The sequence below is a fragment of the Xyrauchen texanus genome, chromosome 27, assembly GCF_025860055.1.
Source record: "Xyrauchen texanus isolate HMW12.3.18 chromosome 27, RBS_HiC_50CHRs, whole genome shotgun sequence".
Lineage (NCBI taxonomy): Eukaryota > Metazoa > Chordata > Actinopteri > Cypriniformes > Catostomidae > Xyrauchen > Xyrauchen texanus.
The window spans coordinates 37,609,861-37,635,939 of record NC_068302.1 but is presented as its reverse complement, the minus strand read 5'-3'; the positions used below and the strand labels follow the sequence as shown (position 1 = coordinate 37,635,939).

General features: G+C 36.3%; 1 protein-coding gene and 1 long non-coding RNA gene across 2 annotated transcripts; one reads left to right on the top strand and one right to left on the bottom strand.

Annotated features, from left to right (window-relative positions):
- The first annotated feature begins 2,763 nt into the window (after positions 1 to 2,763).
- On the top strand, positions 2,764 to 11,932 carry LOC127621474 (protein SSUH2 homolog). The gene is made up of 12 exons (XM_052095100.1): positions 2,764 to 2,912; positions 3,395 to 3,490; positions 3,675 to 3,750; positions 5,443 to 5,572; positions 5,735 to 5,795; positions 6,004 to 6,125; positions 6,751 to 6,813; positions 7,180 to 7,262; positions 8,220 to 8,312; positions 8,721 to 8,826; positions 9,610 to 9,717; positions 9,973 to 11,932. The coding sequence occupies exons 2-12, from the start codon at positions 3,397 to 3,399 to the stop codon at positions 10,111 to 10,113; spliced, it is 1,077 nt and encodes a 358-aa protein (XP_051951060.1). The 5' UTR covers positions 2,764 to 2,912; positions 3,395 to 3,396; the 3' UTR covers positions 10,114 to 11,932.
- Positions 11,933 to 20,556: 8,624 nt separating this feature from the next.
- LOC127620553 (uncharacterized) lies at positions 20,557 to 21,788 on the bottom strand. Its single transcript, XR_007967751.1, has 3 exons — positions 21,458 to 21,788; positions 20,860 to 20,926; positions 20,557 to 20,744 (listed from the first exon to the last, which is right to left on the bottom strand). It is a non-coding gene; the product is annotated as an uncharacterized LOC127620553 (long non-coding RNA).
- Positions 21,789 to 26,079: the final 4,291 nt, after the last annotated feature.

Here is a 26,079-nt window from a genome sequence, read left to right as displayed (position 1 = left end):
ATCGACCCGAGCTTGAGGCCGATCCGACCTCGTTCGGCTGAGTTATGCATCAATACACAGAGACGGCTTACCGACCGGGCCAATGGGGGCCGTGACTACCAAAGGGCCTTTGACTGCCCAGGGGTGCCCTGGGCTTTAAGGCTGTGTGATCTATTTTGGTAAACTCCGCTTGAAAACCATTTTGGGCATGAACAAATACATCCCCCCCTCTTTTGGTGGAGGGGGCCCTTGGAGATAATTGGCCCCAGGGCCTTTGCAAGTCATAATCCGTCCCTGTCAATACATGTTCGTGTTAGACCCTTTTTCATGTGTTCAGTATGTACCACATATATATGGAGAGCATAGATACGCTCCCGTTTACTCGATTCAGCTGAGCTATTGTGCTGGGCGTACCCAACGCTTGAAATAATTTCAATGTTGTCTCATGTTCTTTCTCAGCTCAATTCTCTGCTGTAACTCGATATGTTGTCTTGCTCCATACTACGTTCATTCATTAAATCATTTGTTTAAAATGCTGGTGTGATGAGGAGGAGGGTGTGGCCGGATGCACAAAGCTGTGTGTGTACGTCTTTGTTTGTATTGCAGTATATGTTTGAGTTCTGTTGGATTCAAGTTTTATATTGACGGTTCAGCTGGTTCCCGCCTTCCACTTGGCCATCTTAAGAACCTCGTTACACTGGTGCCCAAACCTGGGAAGGAGGAGGGCTGTCGTGGAGTCCTGCCGTCTGCCGGGAAGAGGAGGAACCGCTGCCGTCCGCCAGGCAGGCCTGTCCCATCACAACCAGTGTTGGGTGTAATCTGATTAAATAGTAATAAATTACTCTAATCAAATTACTTTTGTCAAAATGATTGTATTGCTTTACATTTAAAATTCTTGTGATCAGTTCATTAATTAACAGTTAATTACTTTTAAGTACATTTATTGGGTATGTAGAATGTATTTAAAACATGAATTATATTCATGCATTTTTATGTCATTGTGTGCCACAAAACGAGTCATTGTGAAGGCCAAAGTATTCTTCGGGTGTGCGCGTTGCGGATCCCTCCACATGCAGTGTGTGACGCAAATGACATCATCAGCACAGCCACATGACTTGACTCTGCGCCGCCTAGATTTTCTTGACTCGCGCACGCGGCCCTCATCTGTTTTATCAGGGCATAAACAAACTGTCCTTGGAAAGTGTTTCAGAAAGTAACTTAACAGTAAAGTAATAAGTAATGTATATGAAGCATTATGCAGTACGCAATGATACATTTGATTAAACTAAAAATGTTTTGTGGTTTCGTATACCATTGCGTGAGTGTTTAGCAGAAACAGCTGTATTTCTTTGCCTTTTGGAGGGTCTCTTAGCTCTTTATGGAGGCCCCTCAATAAGAAACCCTGATTTTCTCTCATAACTCAGACAACTACAAATATAAATGCCATCTTTAGGTATAGTAAACGTAAGTTCCTTTTAGACACTGAACTAAAACTTACATTTTCACATTTAAAAATGTGCTGAGTTGGATATATTTACATTGATTGTTTGTTTGTGTTTTGGAATACACAAATTGACTTATAATTAATTATGTTATTCGACAAATGTAATAGTTTTAATCATTAAAAGTGGAAAAAAATAGATTAGCTATCCCAACAGGGGATCCAATTTAGGGACATTTAATCTATTTAACTTCCTGGCCACATTACACACATTCACACAGTAAAAATAGTTTTTTTTTAATCAAAACTAGAATATTAGAAACTAGAAATTGTTCTTAAAATAATTGCGGTGACACAACGCAAAATTGACCATTCTTATGAATTACAAGATTACTGCAATACACCTATAGTCACTTCCAGAGAAAGGGGAGGTTGTGTATTCCAAAACACAAACAATGTAAACGAATCACAATATTCGTTACGGAGAGTAAAATCTTACTTCAGGATCGACCTGTTAATTTTGACAAAACAATGCGAAATCCTTAAATATTTTACAGCTTCCCTTTTGTGACCTTGATTTCATAACTCCACCCACTCCTCTATGTCGAGCCATCCAATAAAAATTGTATGCAGTGTCCCTTAAAAAAAATCTCAGAGGTAAACATACATTCTGCTAAACACCACTCTGCGGTGTACAACCAGGGGTTAAATTGGGCAGGAACGTAACCTCGGCATTCCAGCAGCTCTGATTTCAAAAAGTAAAATAATACTCTAGTCTGTGACGCATCAGAACCTCAACCAATGGGAAGAAGTGGGAAATGTGTGACCACCATCCCAACCCCCACCAAGATTTCGGTCTTTCACCATTCAAGTAGATAGGACATGTCCTTTCATGCTGATTATTTCCATAGAGTGTTCTCAATATGGCCAGTGAGTGGACTAACTTGCCTTGAAAGGACTTTTGTATAACTAAAAAGTAGTAATATGTTCCATAGCAGCCTACTGCCTTGTTTTTTTAGTCATAGCATGGTAATACCATGGTATAGAGTACAATGTAAAATACGTGAATATGGTAATTATTCAGTACATGGAATTCCCTTCTGGTACATTCACTGTCCCAAGGGCAGTAGTTCATTCTAAAGATATCCAGGACTTGTCACTTAACCCAAACTGAAATTCCACATAAACTGTTGGAACTCAAATTCAAACTCAGACCCGCCACAACTTGTAGCCGAGCTCTTTCACACGAAGAGAATAATTTCTCTACTTACAACTGCATTCATTTCATTCCACCCACTCCTCTATGTCGAGCCATCCAATAGCGGCAGCTCTCAGAACACACATTCCAATCCCATAAGAACACCACACTTAAGTCCAGAGGAAGCAGAGCTCACGGGTTACCACAAAGAAAACAACTGATTTTGAATGTCTTAATCAACCAATAGTTAAATCAATCAATACTTTTTTCGAAGTGCTTTTCAAGATCCAAAGAGTAAGTCTTTAACTAATGCTTATTGCAGTCTTTCAAAATAACATGTTCAAACGTTTGTTTTCTAGGAGGAGTTAGATACACTATTTTTAAATTTCGTTGTATGGTACGATAATTTATGTATATTTGCGTCAAGTGAAAATTTTTTGTTTTTCTAAATGTGCTTTTCTCTGTTTTTAATACGTTTCATACTATTCATACAGAAATTGAAGTTACAGTCAGGCTATTGTCTTTTTTCACCTTGCAGTGCAATAGAGGAAAGCTAATTATATTGAAAATGACATTTATGAGTATAGTATAAATGTAAAGAAATGGATAAATATATTGTACACATACTTTTATATAGAAATGTTTTTTAATATAAAGTAAAAGAGCCTTTTATTGCATTGAAACCATTTCAATTAAATTTAAATACATTTTGTTAATAATTCATAGTGTAATCCACAGAAAAACCACCCTAACCAGTCTCTTTGAATTTCTTTCAGCCATGTTGGCAACACCTGCGGCAGGCACGTTCGGCCCTTCAGCAAACATGTTTGGCACCGTCCCAGGATATGAGGGAACTCTGGCCGGTGGAGGTGGTAAGAAGCATGCAATTTATGTCTTTATCAAATAGCAAAGTATTGAATGAAAACGCTTCAGCTTGAGTAATAAACTGTGCTTGTGGTCTTCATGGGCTGTGTTCAGCACTCAACAAATGAAGGCACAAATAAATTATCTACCAGTTGTACTAGTTTTGTTAATGATGTGCTTCTCATATTACAGGTGGGTATCTTCCACCTCCAATGCCGTCTGTACCAATCCCTGCCCCTGTGCCTTCCCCCAACCAACCAGAGTGGCTGTAAGAGTTTTTTTATTCCTTTAAAAAAAAAAAACACAATATGCATAAGCATCTATCTTAAATAAACACCGTCTGGGTACCCGCCTCTGTCATTCGATACTCAAACATACATCATTCATACCTGTGCCAATGTGATCATCCATCAGGTCTCATAATGACTGCTTGAGGCGTGTTTGTTCTGCACCATTGTATCTCAATGCTCCTGGGGTCCCAAGGCATTTCAGTTTGAAATAGTGCTATTATCATGAATGAAAATTAGATGAAAACATTTTCGTTAACAAAACAAAAGTGAAAACATAATATAATTGGGAATTTTTATGACCCTAAAAATTAAATAAAATACAAATTTCACACAGTTTAGATTATTGGTTGCACTTTCCAGTAAGCTTTCATTTGTTTACATTAGATATAACAAACTAACAATGGACAATATAATTTTGAAAGCATTTATTCATCTTTTTAATGTTAGTTTACAAAAATACAACTGTTCCTTGTTAATTCATGGTGCATTAGCTAATGTTAACATTTGCAAATTTTGAAAAATCTATTAGTAGATGCTGAAATTAACAATAACAAATATTAATAAGTCCTAGTTCAGCAACTGATTCGCTAAAGGAATTATGCAAATCATTCAATGGTGCTAACAAAATCTGTGCTGTACCTAATTTGCATGGCACAATTACAATCTTGCAGGTTGGCTCTTTGCGACGTCAAAAGTGCGCTTGACTACACAACTCATCTTGATATATGCCAGGTTATAATGCTCTTCTACATCATTATTGCTAATGATTTTATCTGCAATGATCGATAGAAAATGTACACAAACGTATCCTTTAAATAAAATTCAGTTTACCGTCTGCTTTCCTCGGGTGGTATTAGCGCAGTGTTAATTGCACTGCTCAAATAGTACAGAGTTTTGTGAAAGACGTGCAATCTATAATTTGCCTAATTTACAAAGATAGGAGATGTGTTTGCTCTGAAAGGAATGACAATGGCTTAAGACGTAACACTATTTTAACACTGATTGTACCTCCTTAACTAGACAACTAGATTGCGGGTGGTTAGTGAAAAATGCAGGTTTTTGAGCTTAATTGCTATTTAGTGAATTCGCCCATAAGTATACTGAAAAACTAAAACTAAGATTAAATTAGAAAACACTGAAAAAATAACAGTTATAGAAGGAACACTAAAATAAATTGCTAGATTGAAAGTTCAAACTGAAATAAAAACAGAAATAAAAATGTAATTTGAAATTCAAAACCACACAGAAAAAAAAGTTAACCTTAAATTGTGCTTCATGTGGTAACATCTAAAAAAAAAACTGCTTTGCTTCAAGTAAAAAAGTCTTTAACATTACTGAATCTACCTGACTACAATAGGTCACACAAATGACAATTTGTTTTAGATCAGGCAGATATACCTCCTTAAGTTAACTTTTGCCAGGTACCACTTTTAACAGTGTATAATATCGCTGGATGTTTTCCTTAATCAAACACATTTGCTGATTCACCTTGTAAGCTATTATTAAAGTGCACCAAGACCTGAATTGAGTGTTTCAGATTAGAAAGACCTAAAATAGTGGTAGGGGCCATCTAGAAGCTAGATCGAAAATGCTGTACTATACACATTGTGTGTTTAAGTATTGTGAAAATGTCACCAATATATTGATATTTTCTTATTTCTTGTTTACAGAATTCCTTCCATCTCAGAAGAAAGAGCACGTGAAGCTCTTGCAACACATGTCGATAGCAAGTGCTGCTACAGCTCTGCCCCTGTCAAAGAAGGAGTTATAACCAACATGGAAATCTTTAATACCTACAGGGTGAAACATAATTCAGTTTCATAGTTTATTGATTTATCAGTTGTCTCAAGCACATGGAGAACTGGTAGACAAAGTTTCTTTTGGATATGCATAATTCTGATGATGAGTTTTTGTTAGTGATTTTAAACAAGGTCTGTCTTCTTGAACTGCTTCTGTTCTCAGTACCGTTTAGAGACGTTCACAGAGTCCAGATCTACTGAATGGAGTCACGAGCCTTACACAGGTATCTAAAGTCAATCAAGTCTTTTAGCTGCATCATTTAGATTCAGACTCATCACATTGAGCCAGAACTTGACATGTCAGGCTGTTCAAGCAAAGACATCATTATCTTCTCATTTCAAGTGGGTAAAAGTTTTAAATGGTATTCCATTTGTTTGTTTCTGTGAGTTTGACTTTGACCAACCATTTCACTCTGTCTCACTCTCTCGCAGGGCAGACTGTGGATGCTGGTGCTCAACCACCTCCAGGTCCATGGCAGATCGCAGTTCAAGCTCCAGCCTTCTTTCAGGATAAAAAACAGGCCATTAAAGTGCCCTATACTTCCTCTCTCAAGGTCTGACCTTTCAAGGAAAAGTCACCTAAAAATAAAATGTGGTCATTATTTTCTCATCCTCATGTCTTTCCAATAAGCGCTAAGAGAGAAGCTTGGTCACGGTGGCTTGTGCTTTCATGCAAACACTTGCGTTGTTTATTGCTATGCATGCATTAGCGTGCAACTGACCTCAAGATTTTCACTGAATAATTACTTAAATTTCATCGTGTGCCTTCGGAACCCTTCAGATGGACCGCGATATTCATTAGAACATCTCCGTTTGTGTTCCGCATAAGAAAGAAATTCTTACAGGTTCAAAACGACATGAGGGTGGGTAAATTATAACTGAATTTTCATTTTTAAGTGAATTATCTCTTTAACCTTAAGAACCACCAATACAAACAACAGAGCATTTCACATACTCTATATCAGAACATTTCTGCATGAAACAACAAATTGTAAAGGCATTAGAAGTGTTTTATTTACCTTACAGACTATCACAAGAAAGAATCAAGGAATGTCATTAAATAGTTCTGTTTGAAAAATGACTATAAAGTGCAAAAGCTTTTTTTTTTTTTTCTGGTGGCAAACTTTGCAGCAATGCCGAAAATCAATAAATCAAGTATAATAATCTGTTTTACCCTAGAACTGTCACACGTGTCTTGGAATGGGGAGAGCCCCGTGTTCCACATGTGCTGGAGCTGGAAATGTAAGTGCCGTCTCGACTGGCACAGGCCAGACCAGCTGCATGCCAGTCAGTTCATTGTTCACAAAGGAATTTAAAAAAATATGCCAATTGTGTTTCATGACATTGTCCCTTTGTGTGTTGCTGTGCATTGGCACTCATTTCCTAATTTCATTTGATTCCAATTCAAAACAATTTGATTTGATTCCAATTCCAGTTAATTTGGGAATATTAAAATATACAATCTTGGAGATGTTTAACACAGTATTGACAGGAAATGTACACTCAAGTCAAGCATTTTAGAAAGAAAAAAAGGTTTTTATTTAGTGAAAATAACCTGAAATTACCTTTTATATGACCCATTTCTCCTCTATTATTGTCCATTCACAGAAAGTCTGCACGATATGTAATGGTTCTGGTAATCGTGTGGGTGATGAGCGTTGCACGCACTGCAACGGGCAAGGACGTGATAAGTAAGTCAACTCTACAGTGCTTTAAATTTGAGTGGAATTAATGTTCCTTAGTCAATCACCAGCACTTGTTTTGTTTTGCTTTTTTTAGTTATTTTTATAGATAACATTAACTTTTTGACTAGGATTATGGGCACATTTTAGAATTGAATTAAGAATGCCTTTTACATTTCAAGTCAAAAATGTTTATTTAAAATTAGCATGTAATAGAATAAGAATTTAAAGAGGTCATGACATACAATTTTATATATATATATATATTCACACACACACACACCAATGACGGCAGAGTTGCCATGTAAGGTGCTAGCCTGCCATTGGGAGCAACTTGGGGTTCATTAACTTGGTGTGATACGTGAGAAGATGTGACAGGTGCCGATTCCAACAACAGACTACCGTGAGATGAGAGCACAGAAGCAGTTCAAAACACAGATTAGTTTCCCGGACATACATCTGTAAAGTACAAATATTTTATTAGGCTACTGCAGACATCTGTAAGGGTTACTGTCAATTAGTGCTGCTCCGATGACTTTTGAACTTGAGCGCTGGAGTTGAGTGATCACACTTGAGCGAATATTTGAGCGGAGCGATAGCTCGCTCCACTCCGCTCACATGCTCTGTTCAGTATGAATGACCCATAAACATGTTATCATACACACAACATATTAAATATTTGTTGTGAAACATTAGATAATATTAGTAATATATTTATTATAAACCACCTATACAAATGTTTTCTTTTATTTATTTGCATATTTACATTTCATGGACGATGGTGGAAAAATGATCTAATTTCCTCAATATATTATATAATAGAAAATCCAGTAGGGTGTGGCTAATTCAATTCAGATTTCAAGTTATGAATTGAAAGGAAGCCAGTTGTTAAGTTCAGAATGTTGTCAAACCCTGTTTTTATCATCATTTTTTGTATGCATCTAACTGTGGTCTGGCCTCTTTTAGTTGTAGTTCATGCAGTGGCAGCGGCTCTTGCCAATGTGACACCTGCCAAGGAAAGAGACAGCTGCTCGTCTTTATCAATCTCAATGTAAAATGGTATGATACATAATTTATTAGTGATGTTTTCAAAGGCAAACTTGATTATTGCTATTACTTAGGGTTTTTTTTTTTTCCCAATCATGTGATTTGTTGAGGAGAGGTGTCCTTTTACTTTTCATAGTATATCCAGGGACTAGAATACCATAGAGACTTGGAGGTGGGTTATTTTGACTTGGGAGAGTAAGTAATCACCTAGCAACCACATAGCAATGCAGAAGCCATTAAGACAACCTTATCAAACCCATATGACAACCATCCATAATATCCTAGAATTGTAGCAGCAAGTTTTGCAGAGGCAAACACCACTTACATTTTCTTAATTTTAACTTAATTAATTCATGATATTCAAAAGTTTTTTGAGTGACCTGTCTCATGCCGAATGCTACTTTTTTTTTACCATTTTAGGAGCACAGAGAAAGATGATTTCGTAGCACAACAGTCGAGTGGACTGAAAGTGAGCAATCTAGAGAGCGTTTCAGGAAAGGAGCTCTTCAAAGATACCCAGTTTATGGTAAGCACAGGCTTGTATTGTCATAGAGAGATAAAAAAAGTAAATGATATGTTTACAAGAAACTTATGTGCATGAGGGTGAAATATAGAAACACTATATGGCCAAAAGTATGTGAACACCCCATTGGAATTAACAGGTTTGGCGTTTCCAGGAATTCCAGTGAAAACTAATCTTAATGCTTAATGCTTAATCCTTGTGAAATTCTTTGCGCTTTAGTCTTTGCCTACAGTATGGGTGAGGTGTTTGTGTGACCACTTGTGGCCATATAGTGTACTGTATGTGTAACAGGAGCCAGCTGGTATGTGATAGCTGTGTGGTATGTGTAAAAATCACTCCCCTGGCCTAAAGAGGCACACTAGCGACTGACGCTAGAGGCTGTACCCTTTAGCCTCCTCGTTAGCGTGCCTGCCTCCCATGTCGGCTGATGGTGGTTCAAATCCTGCTCATAGCGGGTCGATCAGGACCAGTTACAGTAGTGCCGTGACACAAATGGGAGTGAGGTTTGGGTGGTGAGTGTAAAAGGACCCAGCTAGTAAGTGATAGCTATGTGGTATGTGTAAACTTCACTCCCCTGGCCTCAAGAGGCACACTAGCAACTGACGTAGAAGCTGTAGCCTTTAACCTCCTCATTAGTGCGCCCGTCTCTCATGCTGGCTGATGCCGGTTTGAATCCCTCTTGGAGTGGGTCAAGAAGGACCAGTTACATATGCATACATTAGACAATTTGACTCTGTTGTTGCGCTGTATATTTGTAATATGAAGATTATTTTCTGTTTACTTCAGCTATATCCAGTGATGGGTTTCCCAGACGCCTCTGTTGGCCAAGCATCTGAGCGTTTAGTAAGAGAACATCAGGTGAAATTTGCCCAAACCTCCCGCTTATTACAACAGGTACTGCTATAAGTCTGTCTGTCTGTCTCTCTATCTGTCTATCTATTGTAGCTGTCTGTCTAACTGAACTCTTTACAAAGTTTAAATCCTAAATTACCCAAAGACAACAAAAATAATAAAACATATTTTTTGCTATATGATTTTCAGTCTATTTGTGACAGGAGATAATCAATACTGGTGAATCGTGACTTTGGTTGCAATTCTTTAACTTAATATCCCTTTTTTAATGTCAAATTCTTTCATTTACTGTTTCAGAGGCAGACAATAGAGCTCATTCCCATCACCAAAGTAAACTACATGTGGAAAGGAAAATCCCATGTTTATTTTGTGTATGGAAATGAGTTTAAAGTGAATGCTGATGAATATCCCGCCACCTGTTGCTGTTCTGTGATGTAACTCTGAAAATTCACACATACAGTAGGCCTATATTGTTTTGGGGGCTGATGTAACTCTACACAATCATCCCAACACTGGAAAGTACATCCAAACATCATCAATGTTGCCTATACATCTCTCACACTTATGGGCATTATTAGTAAAAGAAGTCCATCAAAACTGTTGCATGGTAAATTCAAATCCTGTAGATGTTTGTTATATGACTCAGTGTTCCCAGTAAGTGTGAATTACTACATTTTCCCCTCCAGCAAGAAACTGTTCAAGAGTCATCAACATACAGTAGCTTGTATCACAAATTTCAATGAGAAAATAGTCTGTAAGAACATTTTTGTTAAAATTATGTAATGAGTTAAAATATGATAACATATCACCTAATTTCCCTGCTTTGTTGGGTAACACTTTACAATAAGGTTGTTTTTGTTAATGTTAGTTAAATGAAATAACAATGAACAATAATTTTACAGCACTTGGTTATCTTGGTTAATGTTCATTTCAACATACTATTACAGTAAACGTTTGAAATAAACATGTATATGTTAACATTAGTTAATACATTATAAACAAACAATAAACAATTGTTTTGATAACATAAACTAAGAATATTTAATGCTGTAAAAATATATTGGTTAGTGTAAGTTCATGATACCTGAAGCATTTACAATTTTTTTTTTATGTAATAATTTTTTTATTGTAATGTTCCTTTTTTTGTATTTCCATTTACAAATACTGTAATAATTGATATGTGTATACGTCAATACAATATATAAGTATAAGTAAATACAAGACTACACATTTTAAGCCATCATTGCACAAAAGTAAATGTAGTTTATTGTAGTCGAGATACAAATCTTTATTGTTAACTAATAGACTGTGCAATACTTTTATGGAATTATGCAAACAGTATTCCTGAACAATTGTTAGTGTACATGACTTCAAAGATAATAAGCATACCTATGGGTGGGATTGTTTTTGAACTGTTGATTTAATGTTAAATGAAAGCAATGGACATCTGCTTTTGTGAAAAGGTCAATATGTCATTTGTATGTTTATATTTTTTTAATATAACAAACATGGTATGAATCAGTAATTAATACGGTCCATTACTGTCATATATTAAGTGTTTTCACACATGTGCTGACATTGCTTAATGATGTTAGAGATTAAAGGTTTTATTTTAGCCCTTTAAAATTCCCCCTAGGAAGAAGCCAAGGAACAATGATTTTATTAAAAGTTCTTATTAATAGATGTCTAAAGAACAACCTCCAAACTATTTTACATTAATATTTTATTTCTAGATGATATTAAACTCTACCATACGGTTGTGATGTTTATTGTCAAACTTTCTGTAAATGGGCATTACTATTTCTTGGTCTTTCTATGTATAACAAACAGCTTAACTGTATTAGCAGGTTTTGGATGCATTTAATAATTTAGCAAACTTCCCATGAAATGATAGATACCGTTTAAGGGTATTTTGATTTGCTACAGTACATACAGTACAAACCTCAATAAATTGGTCAATGGCAGTCCATATTACATCCAGATCACAAAATCAGATGTGCATTCAATTCACATTTATTACAATTCACATTTTGTTTAGTTTTTTTATTACTAGTTTTCAACAGGTAACATGCTAAATTGTTTTACATTTAAGTCATTTGGCAGATGCTTTTATCCAAAGCGACTTACAAAAGAGGAATATTACTGTACATCATATGCGATTCATTTTAAGAACAAAAAGTGCTGCAGTACAAAGTTTCAGTTTTCAAAGTTTTATTTTTGCTAAAGTCAAGTATCAATGAAGGGGGAGAGCAGGAATAAAAACACTTTTTTATTTTACGTCTTTGCTCGTTTATTTATATAGATCATGAAGCACAGAATTTTATTGACTCCGCCAGACTATAATGTAAACACCCAAATAGCAAACCGGCATAGAATCAATGTAGAACTGATGTCTCTCACAGCATCGAAACAACGTTGATTCTGCATCTTTTTGCTCATCGAAATCACATTAAATCTACACCATTCACACCACAAAAAACTAACATACAATCAATCTAATTGGTTTGCTTACCTGCCATGTATATATATGCAGATACTGGTCTGGAGCTTCAGTTCAGCGCTTCATGTTCACTTCAAACAACAGAATGGGGCAAAAAAAAATATTGTTGTGATTTCATGATTATTTGAGTATTTCTGTAACTGCTGATCTCCTGGGATTTTTAAGCACAACAGTCTCTAGAGTTTACTCAGAATGGTGCCAAAAACAAAAACATCCAGTTAGTGGCAGTTCTGCTGATGGAAATGCCTTGATGATAAGAAAGGTCAATGGAGAATGGCTAGACTGTTTGAGCTGACAGAAAGGCTACAGTAACTCAGTTAACCGCTCTGTACAATTGCAGTGAGCAGAATAGCGTCTCAGAATGCACAACACGTCGAACCTTGAGGCGGATGGGCTACAACAGCAGAAGACCAAGTCAGCCATTTTATAAGGACCATAGTGTTACTAATAAAGTGCTCAGTGAGTGTATATATACACAGATATATAACATTATGACCACTCACAGGTGAAGCAAAATTACATTGATAATCTCTTAACAAGGCCACATGTGAAGGTCTGGGTAGGTTAGATGGTAAGCGAACAATCAGTTCTCGTAGACAACAGTTAAATGCAGGAGAAATGGGCAGGAGTACAGACTTGAGCGACTTTGACAAGTGCCAAATTGTTATGCCCTGTTGAATGGGTCAGAGCTTCTCTGAAACAGCAAGGCTTGTGGGGTGCCCCTGGTCAGCAGTGGTGATTACCTACCGACAGTGGTCCGAAGAGGGACAAACCGCAAACCGGCGACAGGGTGTTGGGTGCCCAAGGCTCATCGATGCGTGAGGGCAATGAAGGCTATCCTGTCTGGTCTGAACCAACAGAAGGCCTACTGTGGCACAAGTCACAGAAAATGTTAATGATGGAGCTGCGTAGCTGCAGAGTTTTCAGAGTACCCATGATGAGATTTGACACTTGCCACCTACCTAAACATCGTTGCAGACCTGGTACACCCCTTCATGGCAATGGTATTCCCTGACGGCAGTGGCCTCTTTCATCAGGATAATGCATCCTGCCACACTGCGCAAATGGTTTGAGGAACATGATGAAGAGTACATGGTGTTACCCTGGCCTCTAAATTTCCCAGGTATCAATCCGATTGAGCATCTGTGGGATGTGCTTGACCAACCATGGCGGCTCCACCTCACAACTTACAAGACTTGAAGGATCTGCTGCTAACGTCTTGGTGCCAGATACCCCAGGACAACAACAGGGGTCTTGTAGAGTCCATTCCCAGAAGATTAGGCACTGTTTTGGTGGCACATGTAGGACCAAATGTATATTAGGCAGGTGGTCACAATGTTTTGGCTCATCTGTGTATATACACACACACATATACACCGATCAGCCACAACATTAAAACCACCTGCCTAATATTGTGTAGGTCCCCCTCATGCCACAAAAACTGCACCAACCCGCATCTCAGAATAGCAGTTTGAGATGTTTTTTGTTTCTGGTGCCAACAATCCTCCATGTGATTATTAAATCAGTCAATGGTGTGGCAGCAGTGCAGTGCATAAAATCATGCATATACAGGCCAGGAGCTTCAGTTAATGTTCACACCAACCACCAGAATGGGACATTTTTTTTATCTCGACCGTGGCATGATTGTTGGTGCCAGACGGGCTGGTTTAAGTATTTTTGTAACTGCTGATCTCCTGGGATTTACACACACAACAGTCTCTATAATTTACTTCGAATGGTGCCAAAAAAAAAAACATCAAGTGGGCGTCAGTTCTGTGGATGGAAATGCCTTGATGAGAGAGGTCAACAGAGAATGGCCAGACTAGTTTAAACTGACAAAGTCAACGGTAACTCAGATAACCACTCTGTACAAATAGTGAGAAGAATATCATCTCAGAATGGTATTCTGAGATGCAGGTTGGCAATGTTTTGGTGGATTTGAGGGACTAGTGGGCGGCGGCGGAGGCAAGACACATAAAGAAGCATATATCATTATAGTTCAAGAATTTATAGGGCCTCTATCATACAACATTAGATATCATTGAAAAGCTACTGAAAATTATAAATTGCTGGGTCTCATTAGGACACACTTTCACACTTCTGTTCCTCTTTTCATAAACAATTTATTTTAATCTTGCTTTTATGAACTGCTACACTAATTTGCACAAATAAAATGTGCCATGCATGCTCTTTAGACACTTAATTTACTTTATTAAGGGTTCTGTCTTTAGGTTCTCATCTAAACATGTTTAGTTTGCACATGAGTTGAGTGAAACTGATATCTTATTGGGAAGAAATAGCATATACTAAATATGTGATGTGCTTAGTTACTATGGAGATTGAAAAATTACTAAATGAATTTAAATGTGAAATTTGCTAATTAGAATCCTTGACGTGTAGCATTTAACAAAACGAAAGATTTGTGTGCTGTAGTATATATAAGCAGTATGTTTTTAGATAAAGAAGGAATTCAGAATACAAATCTCTCACTTTCAGATCTCAGACATTTAGATTGTAAACAAATGATCAAGCAAAGCTGGGTTACAGTATTTACGTCATTGACCAAACAGATCTGTGCAGCACGAGCCAAATTTGCATTGTAGTAGAAGCATTGAATCCATTTCTGCACTGATATTTGCTGCTGCATGGAAGCTGAAGTGTTTTCGATGTTGATCATAGAGTTTCTGGACAGTATGAATTCGTTCATTTTCCTTTGTTTATGTTTCTTTTTACTTCTTATCATTGCAGACTTAATATTTCCAGAATATGTGGTAACACTGTACGTTAAGTTTGTTTACATTAACTTCAGTTAATGCAAATTTTACAAGGACTACAATGGGAAAACGTTTTACTGCATTGCTTAGTCTTGGACAATGTTAATTTCTTAATGTGCATACCAACCACTTGGTACCGCAAGTAAATAACCCAGCTTTGCTTGACCTTATTTTGGCATATTTTGTTTATGATCTAAATTTCTTAGATCTGAATGTGAGAAATTTGTATTTGGAGTTCTGAATTTATTCTTAATCTGCATGTAATTATATAATCGTAATTTTTTTTACATCTCATCAAAACCCTGCTGTTTAAAAATTACAATTTATCAAATTTGCTGTAAATATGGTCACTTTTGTTTAATGTCTAGAATGTCTAGAATTCAAATGATCAAGTTTCAGATTCAGAGACTTTAGTCATTGTTGATTGATTCGAAAGCAGACTGAATCATACTAGTATTAGTAGCCTACAATTTTAGTTACTGATGTGTCTTTATAAGGTATCTTCCACCTCCAATGAAACATGTACCAATGCCTGGTACATGTAAGAGCGTTTTCCTACAAATAATAATAAAAAAAACAGACACACACACACAATACAAAGATATTAATCCTAAACAAAGGTCATTGTGTTTTAGAATCCTTCATCTCTCATAATGACTGCTGTTGCATGTAAATAAAGGACTACCTGTACATCCACTTTTGAATGTGCATGTCTTGTACAAATCTCACCAATAAATCTAAGTATATTTTTGTTATTAAACGGATTCCTTCCATCTCAGAGGAAAGAGTCTGTGAAGCTTTCGCAGAGTATGTCTCCAGCAAGTGCTGCTACAGCTCTACCCCGGTCAGAGAAACCCTTAATATCTACATAGTACATATGTAATTTTCATTATAGGCTTATAGATGTGATTAGGATGCGAGTAGAAATTTAATAGGTCTGTTAATTTGTTCCGCTTCTGTTCTCAGTACCGTTTGGAGACTTTCACAGAATCCAAATCTACTAAATTGTGTAAGGAGCCTTACAAAAAAAACAATAATAATCAAGACTTCAATCTGTATCATTCAAAGAAATAAATGTCCACTTCAAATCACTGATATACCTGGTTACAACATAATTAAAGGGTTCATCTGAAAATAAGAATTCTGCCATCATTTACTCACACTGATGTCTTTCTAAACCCATATGACTGTCTTTCATGCCTCACAAAAGGAGATATTTTGAAGAATGTACTATTTGCAGTTTTCAGTGCAATGTATGTAAACCCTTTGGAATTACCTGTATTTATGTATACATTATACATTTTCTTAAAATCTGGATTGATCTTCATGTAAGGGTTAGGACAATGAACAAACACAATCTGTTTTAACTAATAACACAAATTATTGTATTGATCTTGTACATATTGAATACATCGTTCAAATATTAACAGTGTAGGTTGGAAAACCCTACACTAATCAGAACTATTAATTGCAAGTGATCAAATCAGATTTGCGTGTTCAGACATAACCAGCCTATCTGCATGGGTTTCTTTGGTAACGACGTAGGCGCATTCACAGGACAATTCTTTCAAAACAGATGGGGGGAAAAATGGAGGTGTATCATCTCACTCTCCAAATAAGCGCCCTGTCCAGTCGAGATGCAGAACTCCTCCGTTGCACAAGAAAAATTCAGCGACGGAGACTGGTAAATATTGTGATGTTCCGTGATGCAGTCACCGAATTTTGACATCATTGCTGTGTGTCGCATTAAGAGTGATGCAAAAGACCATTTGAAATCCGAATTGAGCAGCCAAAGCATCCGGACTGAGACGTATCTGAAAAAATCTGAAATCGTTTGAAACCACCTCCCAATGTGGTTTGAATCAGATTAGGAAATATATGATTACATGTGTTTTTTTGCTGTCCAGGCTATCAAAAACTCATCTGGATACAATCTGGATATTGTCAGATTTTTAGTGGCAGTCTGAACCAGGCCTAGATGCAGAACGTTCTGCACCGCGACTGGACAGGGCGCTTATTTGGAGAGAAAGATGATGATCCTCCATTTTCCCCACATCTGTTTTGAAAGCATCATCACGTGGTTATGCCTATGACGTTACCAAAGCAAACCATGCAGATAGGTTGGTTATGTCTGAGCACGCAAATCTGATTTGATCACTTGCAATTTATAGTGCGGACAGTCTACCTGACAAGATCTGATTTGAGAAAAAGTCTGAACAAAGCCTTAGAGTCAGGAATTGGCAAACCTTGCATCCAGTTAATGAAACGAGACTGGAGGTGTGGGTTAGAGCTACTTTGACTTATAAAAAGCTCTCAAACATTTTAAGTTTGCTATTCACAAGAAGCATCTGCTGATGTGGACTATGCCTCACAAAAACTATCAATAATTGTTGCTATTCATAATGCTGGAAAGGGCATTCTCGAAGAGCTTAGATATTCAAAATTATATCATTACACAATTAAATGAAAGCAAAACCGAAGTTCTGATTTTAGGTTCCTCCATGTCCTCCTTACATGGCCTGGCTACCCAGTTTGGTCCTGTGTCATCAAATGTACAAGATCATGTAAGGAGTCTTGGAGAGATTTTAGACTTTTCAATGAGCAGATCAGTCCTGTTGTCAAGGGCAACTTTTTCCACCTGAGATCTAACGCTAAAGTAAAACATTTTCTTTCCAGTAAAGACCTGGAAAATGTGATCCACTCACTAATTTCATCAAGGTTAGACTTTCATTGTACATTGGTCTCTCTCTCAAACTGCATTATCCCACTGAGAGCTGGTTCAAAATGCAGAAGCTAGGCTTTTAATAGGGTCAAGAAAGAGGAATCACATTTTCCCTGTTTTAAATTCTCTGTTTCTGCTTTATGTCTACAAGGCACTATTTGGACTTGCGTCCCAATATATCAGTGCTAATGAATATTCACTGAAAATGCTTTATACAGCAAACCTTTTGGTTTCTTGCTGCTGCCAAACTTGACCTGCAATTATGTTTTCATTTAAATGTATTCATAACTGATGCTTTATCCAAAGAGATTTTGCAAGGAAAGTGTGCTATATGAACTGAACAATAGACTATTAGCTGTGCTGCTACAACACATTTAGAGTAGACCAGGATGGTACAAAGCTAAGGCACAGGTGAACAGTAGGTGCTGACAATTAGAGAAAGGTAGTGATTTTTTTCATATTTGAGCATATAAAAAAAAAAAAGAAGGTTAATATCAAGTCACTTACATTTAGACTTTTGTTTTTCATCACCAATGAAAATTATTTAAAAGAAGCCAAAGCCTTCATGTCCCCAAACAGTGCAGACTGGAACAAATGTGAATGTAGTGGAATACCAGCAATTTCCTTTTGGGTCTAGCAAAGCCTGTAACTTCAATTAGCACACAAAACTGTGATTTTCCATTGTGAGCTCTAATTTTAAACGTGAAAATGCTTTGGTGACTTGCCTGTAAAGACTGACTAAAGCGCAAACCAATCGCATTTATATGCGGGCTGAGAAGGAACATATCGTTGCTTTGATGGTGACCAACTGATTGAATATGCTCTTCTCTGAACCAGTCGGTCTTTTGAGTCTGAACAGAAGGAATCAATCATCTCATTCGTGAACGAACGAGTATCAGGATCTGCTAACCGAGTGAAGGAGAGGAGCCATGTCATTCATTTAGTCTGTAATCTCCTTTAACAAGGAGTAGAAGGGGCTGGAGGAATTATGAGAAAAGTGATTCAGGATGTAATTTAATTACATATTTTAATTATATTAGGCTAATATTGTTGTCTTTTGTATAGTTATGCACAGCAGTTCACAAAATCATAGATATGATTTGTTGTCATTTGTGACGAAACTGAAAACCGTAGTAGTTCTTATCCAGGAACATTTTAGCAACATACATTTTAAAAAAAACACAGTATATTCAATATTAACATTTGAGATACGACTGTGTGTAAAGTCTCTTCAAGTTATTTTAACCACAGACTTTAATTTACTCATAAATCTAAAACTGCTAGTATAAAAACTCAAACCCATGGCTCGAGAATGCTAATTCTCTTCCGGTTTTTGGACTACAACCTTAAAAGCTTTGTACTAGGAATTTCAGCACTCTTGGAACACCGCTTGTCCTTTCATATTAGAAGACTATTACTATTATTAAATAATTAGAGCATAACATTTAGTTTGAACCCTAGTACTGTCACTCATGCTATGGAATGGGAAATAAACTGTGTTGAAGCTGGAAATGTAAGTGTCCTCTTGACTGGCTTGAAGACTTTATAAAAAAGATTTCATTACACATTCACAAAGAGAAAGCACAAGGTTTTAATTCAGATAAAATAACCTGTGTATCTTCCTACAAATGAGTAAATGTTTTAAAATGTGTATTTAAGCAGAAAGCATGCTCTGTGTGTAATGGTCATCACTCTTACCATAACCAGTACTACCATAGCTGTTACTATAGTGGATGTGAAATGTTTCCATTATTTATTGTGTTTTTTCTAACTTTTTATGTAATTAAATTAATCTGTTCCTCAAGTCATCACTCCACAAGTCCTGTAAGTTGTGAGGTGGAGCTGCCGTAGATCGGACTAGTTGGTCCAATTTCATTGGCTGTTTGTGTGTGTACTTTAGCTATTTCCAGTGCATGGTTTCCCTGATGTTGCAGTTGCACAAGTGTCTCAGCGTTTGGAAATCAGGACTTGAGCAAAATATGTATCGTAATGGTGTGCATGTAAAAATTCAATCAAATTGAATTTAAATGTAACATTCAAATGTAATCTCTCCTATTCTAGAGACAGACAATAGAGCTCATTCACTTCACCAAGTAAACTGCACAGAGAAGTCTTATGTTTACTTTGTGTTTGGAAATGAGTTTGAAGTGAACACTGATTACTTTTTTAAATATTCGATATTAAGTATTTGAAATTATTTGTTTAAAAAACGAATCTGCAGCGTAGAACAAAAATATTTTTCATTAATGAGTAATCTTACATTCAGTTTGATGAAAATGTGTCATGCAGTTATCTTAAATAAGAATAAAATACAAATCTTAAATAAGATAAAATCAGTAAATCTTTTTCTTTTGAGATTTGACTTGGATTTGTGATAAATTCCTGAAACATGAATTGAACTCAGCAGGGCCGTGCAGAGACCTTTGGAGGGGCAGGTGCTCAAAGTATAAAAGGGGCACATGGAACAAGACTTTAAATAGCGCGGTGCTCAAAATATCAATACAGTAATATATCGTGACACATTCCTTGCTGATTCGCGTATCGATACGGATGATTCTGTATTGATACGGCAGCAAATGCTGTGATGCAGTTTTGGAAAAGAAACAGAACAGACAATTTTAAGTTTAAAAGTTAAAAAATATTTTCTGTCCAGAATAATTAGAAACTGAAGTGTCTTAAGTTGTACCAACCTGATGGCTTTTTGTTCTCTGTTATACAGAATAATTAAGAACAGCCGTTATAGTAAAAACTATAGTAAACGTTATAGTAAAATCAACGTGGCCCATGTTTCAGTACAGTAGAGTATAGTTTTATTTAATGCCATGTCAGCATTTGTGGCTATTTTGATGGCAAAAACTGAATTACAAAAATACAAGAGTTCCATTAATATAATAAAAACAAAAACAAAGCAAACAGAAAAAATACAGCAATTTTATTTTACAGCAAATACAACAGATTTTTTACATTAATGCGATACCTGTTCTGGTAAAATCTTACTAAATTCCTTGAGTGAGTATGCTGCCTTTGCTGTTGTTGTTGTTGCTGCTGCTAATAATAGAGTTGATCTGAGAGACTGTAGACATTAAAACAACAAACATATAGGAGATATATTAGCTGATTAAACAATTCTTATGTTACCATGACAAGATGTAAAGATTGCTGAGAGTGTTTGGAACTGGCTCACTGACCTGCCAAGGCTGACTGCTCCAAGAAAATAAGAGGGAGATGCTCACAGAGGCTGCTGCACACCAAGAGCTGCAGGTAGAGAAAATAAGATACCAGATTCAAAAAGTAAAATTATCTGAGAAAAAAAAACATTAATGGGGATAGGATGATGGTGGCCATGGCAGGGGTGAGAGTGAGACACAAACATCTATATAGACAGAGGTGTGTGTGCTTGTCTGTCTACATTACACAATAATGTGATCATGATTTCAAGTTGCATTGTGACTCTGAGATGTAGTTGGATTTTGATTGATTATGTCTAATCAAAAATATAAATAAAGAAACTAAAATGTGTATGTGTGTGTTCATTCTGTTGGCACCTACTAAAAATCACAGTGTAGCATTAATCTTACCAATAAGTGGAGGATGAGTTGTTGTAGGCTTTTATAACAGAAATTTCCTGTTGGCCATGTCCCTAAAAATGTTAATGACATTATTGTCATTTATTGGAATGTCCTTCTCAATGGCCAACAGAAGAAGGTCAGACAATCTCTCCTCTTTGCATAGGCTGCGAAGTTTGGTTTTCACAAGCTTCAGTTTTGAGAAGGAACTTATTCTTACCTGTTGTGCTCTTCATAAACCAGCTGGATAGGGATCCACTGCCTTTTGCTGACTCAAGCAGCTCCTTCTTTTTTTGTTTTTTATCCTCTCCTTGCGAGGCATCTTTGCACTGCAGAACACACACACAAACACAAAAGGAGATTTCATACCCTTTCCTGAAATCTACTAGGGTCACATCTCCTTCACACTGCACTTTGATGTCAGGTCAGGTATATTATTCATTTTATATGGACATTGATATTTTTACATGTATTTCCACAGAGATATTATTGAGTTTACAGGCTATAGTGGTCTTTGCAGTTGTAGAAAGATTTATATTTTAATCCTGTTCTGAATTGTTTTATATTGATAAATTCAGAGAATGAGAAAATCAGTATAAGCCTTATCAGTGTTGTTGTGATAATTATTTTAAGGCACTCTACATTTTTTTTAAATAAATACTGAAATAATAATAATAATAATTTAGTCAAAAGGCATAAAAAAGACAAGACCCCCTCGACGCCTGTGACTGTGAGTGAAACTTTTCTCCCTCAAACAGCAAGCTAACGTTACTTCTACAGCCTACACACAGCAATATACAACATATCTGCATGCTCTCTTCACATCGTTCTTGTAAAATAATAATAATAAACAGTCACTTCACTGGGAATGAATCCCCACTTACCAGCTGCCGCGGTCGCGGTGTTGAAGATATCTTCCGGTAATTAAAAAATGCGCGTGCTGCGGCCGTGCGGCGTGAGGAATAGTCCCGGTCGGATGAGGTCGTCGTCAGGTGAAAGGTCATCATCTGGATAATTTTATTTAAGGCTAAATTATTAATCATACATTTGACTAATATTTAGATTTGGCATAGGCAGGCATTCACAAAAGGGCCTTTAATAAATAAAAAAATGAGAGGAATTTTTTCTTTGACAAAAGGGCACTTTGGGCACCAAGGGGCAGGTGCTCAAGCACCCAACGCCCCCCTCCTCTGCACGTGTGTGGAACTCAGAGACTTGTGTTTTCTGAATATTTAAAACATATGTGATCAGTTTTGAGATGAAATAAGTAAAAGTCTAAATAAATGGAATTTTGAGAAAGTAACTTTGTTTGAAATGAGTTCTAAAATTAATATGTAATATCAAAACAAATAAAAACTTTGTGTAGAAAGAACCTAGTTGAATAAGGTAAACCCAATGAAATTACACATGTCAGTGTAACTCAAATAAATTTCTTTTATGTTTTTATGTTCTAACTAGTGAAAGTATTGGTTGGAAATACTACATAGTGTAGTTTAGGATATGCTTTGGTTAGCACAGCATTTGCTCACAGAAACAAGCAACTTCATGTGTGACAGCTAACTGTCCTCATCGATAGCTCAAGCTCCACTCTTCTTCATAATGGTAACCCCCAAAACTCATAACAGAAACTTTTCTAAATCTCAACATAACAAGCCATTAAACAAGTATCACCCTTTATATTTGTAACATAGGCTAGCAATAACAAGCAGACGATGATGATGTGAAGATCCTAAGTGCAGTTTATTCATACATGTGAAATACAAAAACCATGAACAGAAACACCCGACTGGACTGGACTGGACTGGACTGGACTGAACTGAACTAACAACATTACATTAATAATACCTGACAAAGGACCATGACAAACATGAGGGTTTAATTAGAAGGACATGGATAATCACATGACAAACAACCAATGACGAGACTGAATTAATAACAACATAACGAGATACTAAAACATGAACCAATGACAAGACTGATAATGAGTTAACAAGACAATATACCAATGAAAACAAGACACATGAACATGGGGAAAACATGAACAAATCACATAAACGTAGCAATATTCATCCTGCACAAAAACACATAAAATAACACTTCATTTTAATATTTACTCTACCTACCGAGTCCCAAAGCATGCTGGGAAATAGAAATCACCTGCCCAGTTTCATCAATGCTATTTTAACACAACAATAAGTATTCATGTAGTCCCAACTCAAATGGATTAAGTAAACTTTCATTTTACAAATTTAAATGGTTAGAACGAAATAAAATCAAGTTGTGACAAAATGTTCTGGAATTGTGTTGCTTTAATTCGTTTTAAGTAAAGTAAGTAAATTGGAAAAGCAGCAAAACTTTTTTTTAGTGTACCACATGATACCAAAATAGTTAGACCAAGCTCAAACTAGATCTGCATGTTTGCACAACTTAAAGGACAAAGTAGCAGACACAAGTTTGTAGTGGTTTTGATGTGAAGTGCTGCAATGTTAACAAGAACAACACAAATTTAAACACAACAAATTCTACTTCCTGTGCATAACTTGTATTGGTAAAATATGCCATTAATACATTGATGCACAGTGGGCACTTTAAAGAGTCAGGATTTACATTGTTTTACATTTTGACACAATAAATACATGCTAATATTTATTATAGAGTATATATTTGACCTCTCTCAGACGTTTCTGTCTGCAGAACTGCCAGTCACTGGATGTTTTTAGCACCATTCTGAGTAAACTCTAGAGACTGATGTTGTGAAAATCCAAGCAGACGAGTAGATTCAGAAATACTCAAACCAGCCCGTCTGGCACCAACAATCAAGCCATAGTCAAAATCACTGGGATCACATTTTCTCCCATTCTTATTAACATTAACTGAAGCTCCTGACCCATATCTGCATGATTTATGCATTGCTCTGCTGCCACATGATTAGCTGATTAGATATTCGCATGAATAAGTAGGCTTACAGATGTTCCTACGTCTGTGTTTTCCTAATATGTAATAATAATAGTAAAGTGTATCATCTGTGTGTGGATCATTTTCTTCAATTGGATCTACACACCTTTTGAACTAAAAAATACAAGAGAGTGCGGTGTAAAAATAACTTGATTGGAATTTCCCAAGAATGCATTATTGTCTTAACTTTGGTCACAGCTCAATACATTGGGAAAAACTGTTCAAATTTTTGTGTAATTTGCCTGCTTCAAATGACATGACTGCATGAATGACACCTCAAAAAATTGAGGTGTGCGATTACTTTTCAAATTGATCAGACTTAAAGGTTCAATCAGTAACTTTTGTTTTTGTGTCATCTTGGACTTACACTGACACCTAGTGGCTTGGATGCAGAATAATTTAAAATCAATAGTTTTCAGTTTCAGATGTTATTGTAAAAATGTAGAATTCACAGTCAGCCATGATTACTTTAATCAAGTAGTGAAAGTGTCAAATAACAGGACGGTTACTGAGATTAAAGGAGTAGTATTCGTCTGGTCATGTGATTCTAACACGTCAGCCCCCATGTGTTTATAATGTTACTGATATGACTGGTGTCTTTATTTTAATGTGCGTAATCATGATTTCCTACATACATTACAATTCATGTCATTAGGAATTAAACGTTTTCAATGAGGAAAAAATTAGTGCACCTTTAAGATTTCTGCATGGCAGAATAAGTTCAGAATTTTTGCACAAAATGCTTAAGCAATCTGGTCATGTACTGTTTTCTGTTCGTCCTTTCTTTTTGTTACTACCTGTTTTTATATGTTTTAATGTTTTGTATGTTGCATGCTATGTTGTGGTTAACAAAGTTGTAAGGATGTCCTGCCTCTCAGACTGTAAACTAGTTTACCTATGGGTACCAATAAAGTAACCTAAGAGAGTTACATTGAAGGAGGCACCCAAGCCATAGAGACCAGAATATCATAGAGACTTTGGGGTGGGCAATAAGCAACCTTCCAACACCCTACTGTAGCAACAGTGCACCATTGTGCTAAAAACATTCAGAACACCAAAGCAATTGAATAGCAACCTCCCCAAAAACCACTGCATCATGTGGGACACTTGCATGAAGAAGCACCTTTCACATCAAGTATTGTAGGTTTCTGCTTTTACATTGAACTGCGCATGGATCACAAAACAGGCCAGCAGGCTTTTTTTAAACTCAGGAAATAAAGAGTGAAGTGAAACTGTCAAACTGAGCTACTGCAGTAACACACAGAGAAATAGTTTGAAGCATAATGAAGCTCCTTTTAAATGTAATTATTCTGGTCGGTTGGTCAGCTTTACGTAAGTACTTTATATTTCTACAATGGTTTTTTTACTTCACATAATATACAGGGAATAAACCACTATGTACTTATCTATATCATTTATTTTATTTAGAGAAATGTGGGGAAGCCAATGTTTTTGAAGATGTTGAGGTCAATGGGGTCAGTTTTTTCTGTAATACATGTACTGTAGAACAGAAATATAATGTGTGTATTTTTCAAATTCAGCCTTGTCCAAGTTATATAACATTTTATTCATGAGCTTTTCAATGTACATTTATTGACCAGGACATGATAGAAGCCCCTGACACGTGGGACTGGCATATCAACAAGGGTATGAATACCTGTCTGACTTTGTTTTCTACCTTCTCTTTCTATATTGAAAGAACTGGAAATGATAAATAAATAAATAGCATTAACCCCATGTTTATGTTGATGTGATTCTGGAAAATTATTATGTCTTTAATACATCTACATTTTCATTTTTACATTTAAAGTTTTTTACTATGTCAATTATTAACATGAGAAACAATAATAATGTAGTAAATCTATGCATTACATACATTAGGGTTCT

Coding starts and splice junctions, on each gene's coding strand:
- LOC127621474 (XM_052095100.1), top strand. CDS start 3,397: ATGTTGGCAACACCTGCGGCAGGCACGTTCGGCCCTTCAGCAAACATG. Junction 8,313..8,720: donor ATCAATCTCAATGTAAAATG/GTATGATACATA, acceptor TTACCATTTTAG/GAGCACAGAGAAAGATGATT. Junction 8,827..9,609: donor TCAAAGATACCCAGTTTATG/GTAAGCACAGGC, acceptor TGTTTACTTCAG/CTATATCCAGTGATGGGTTT.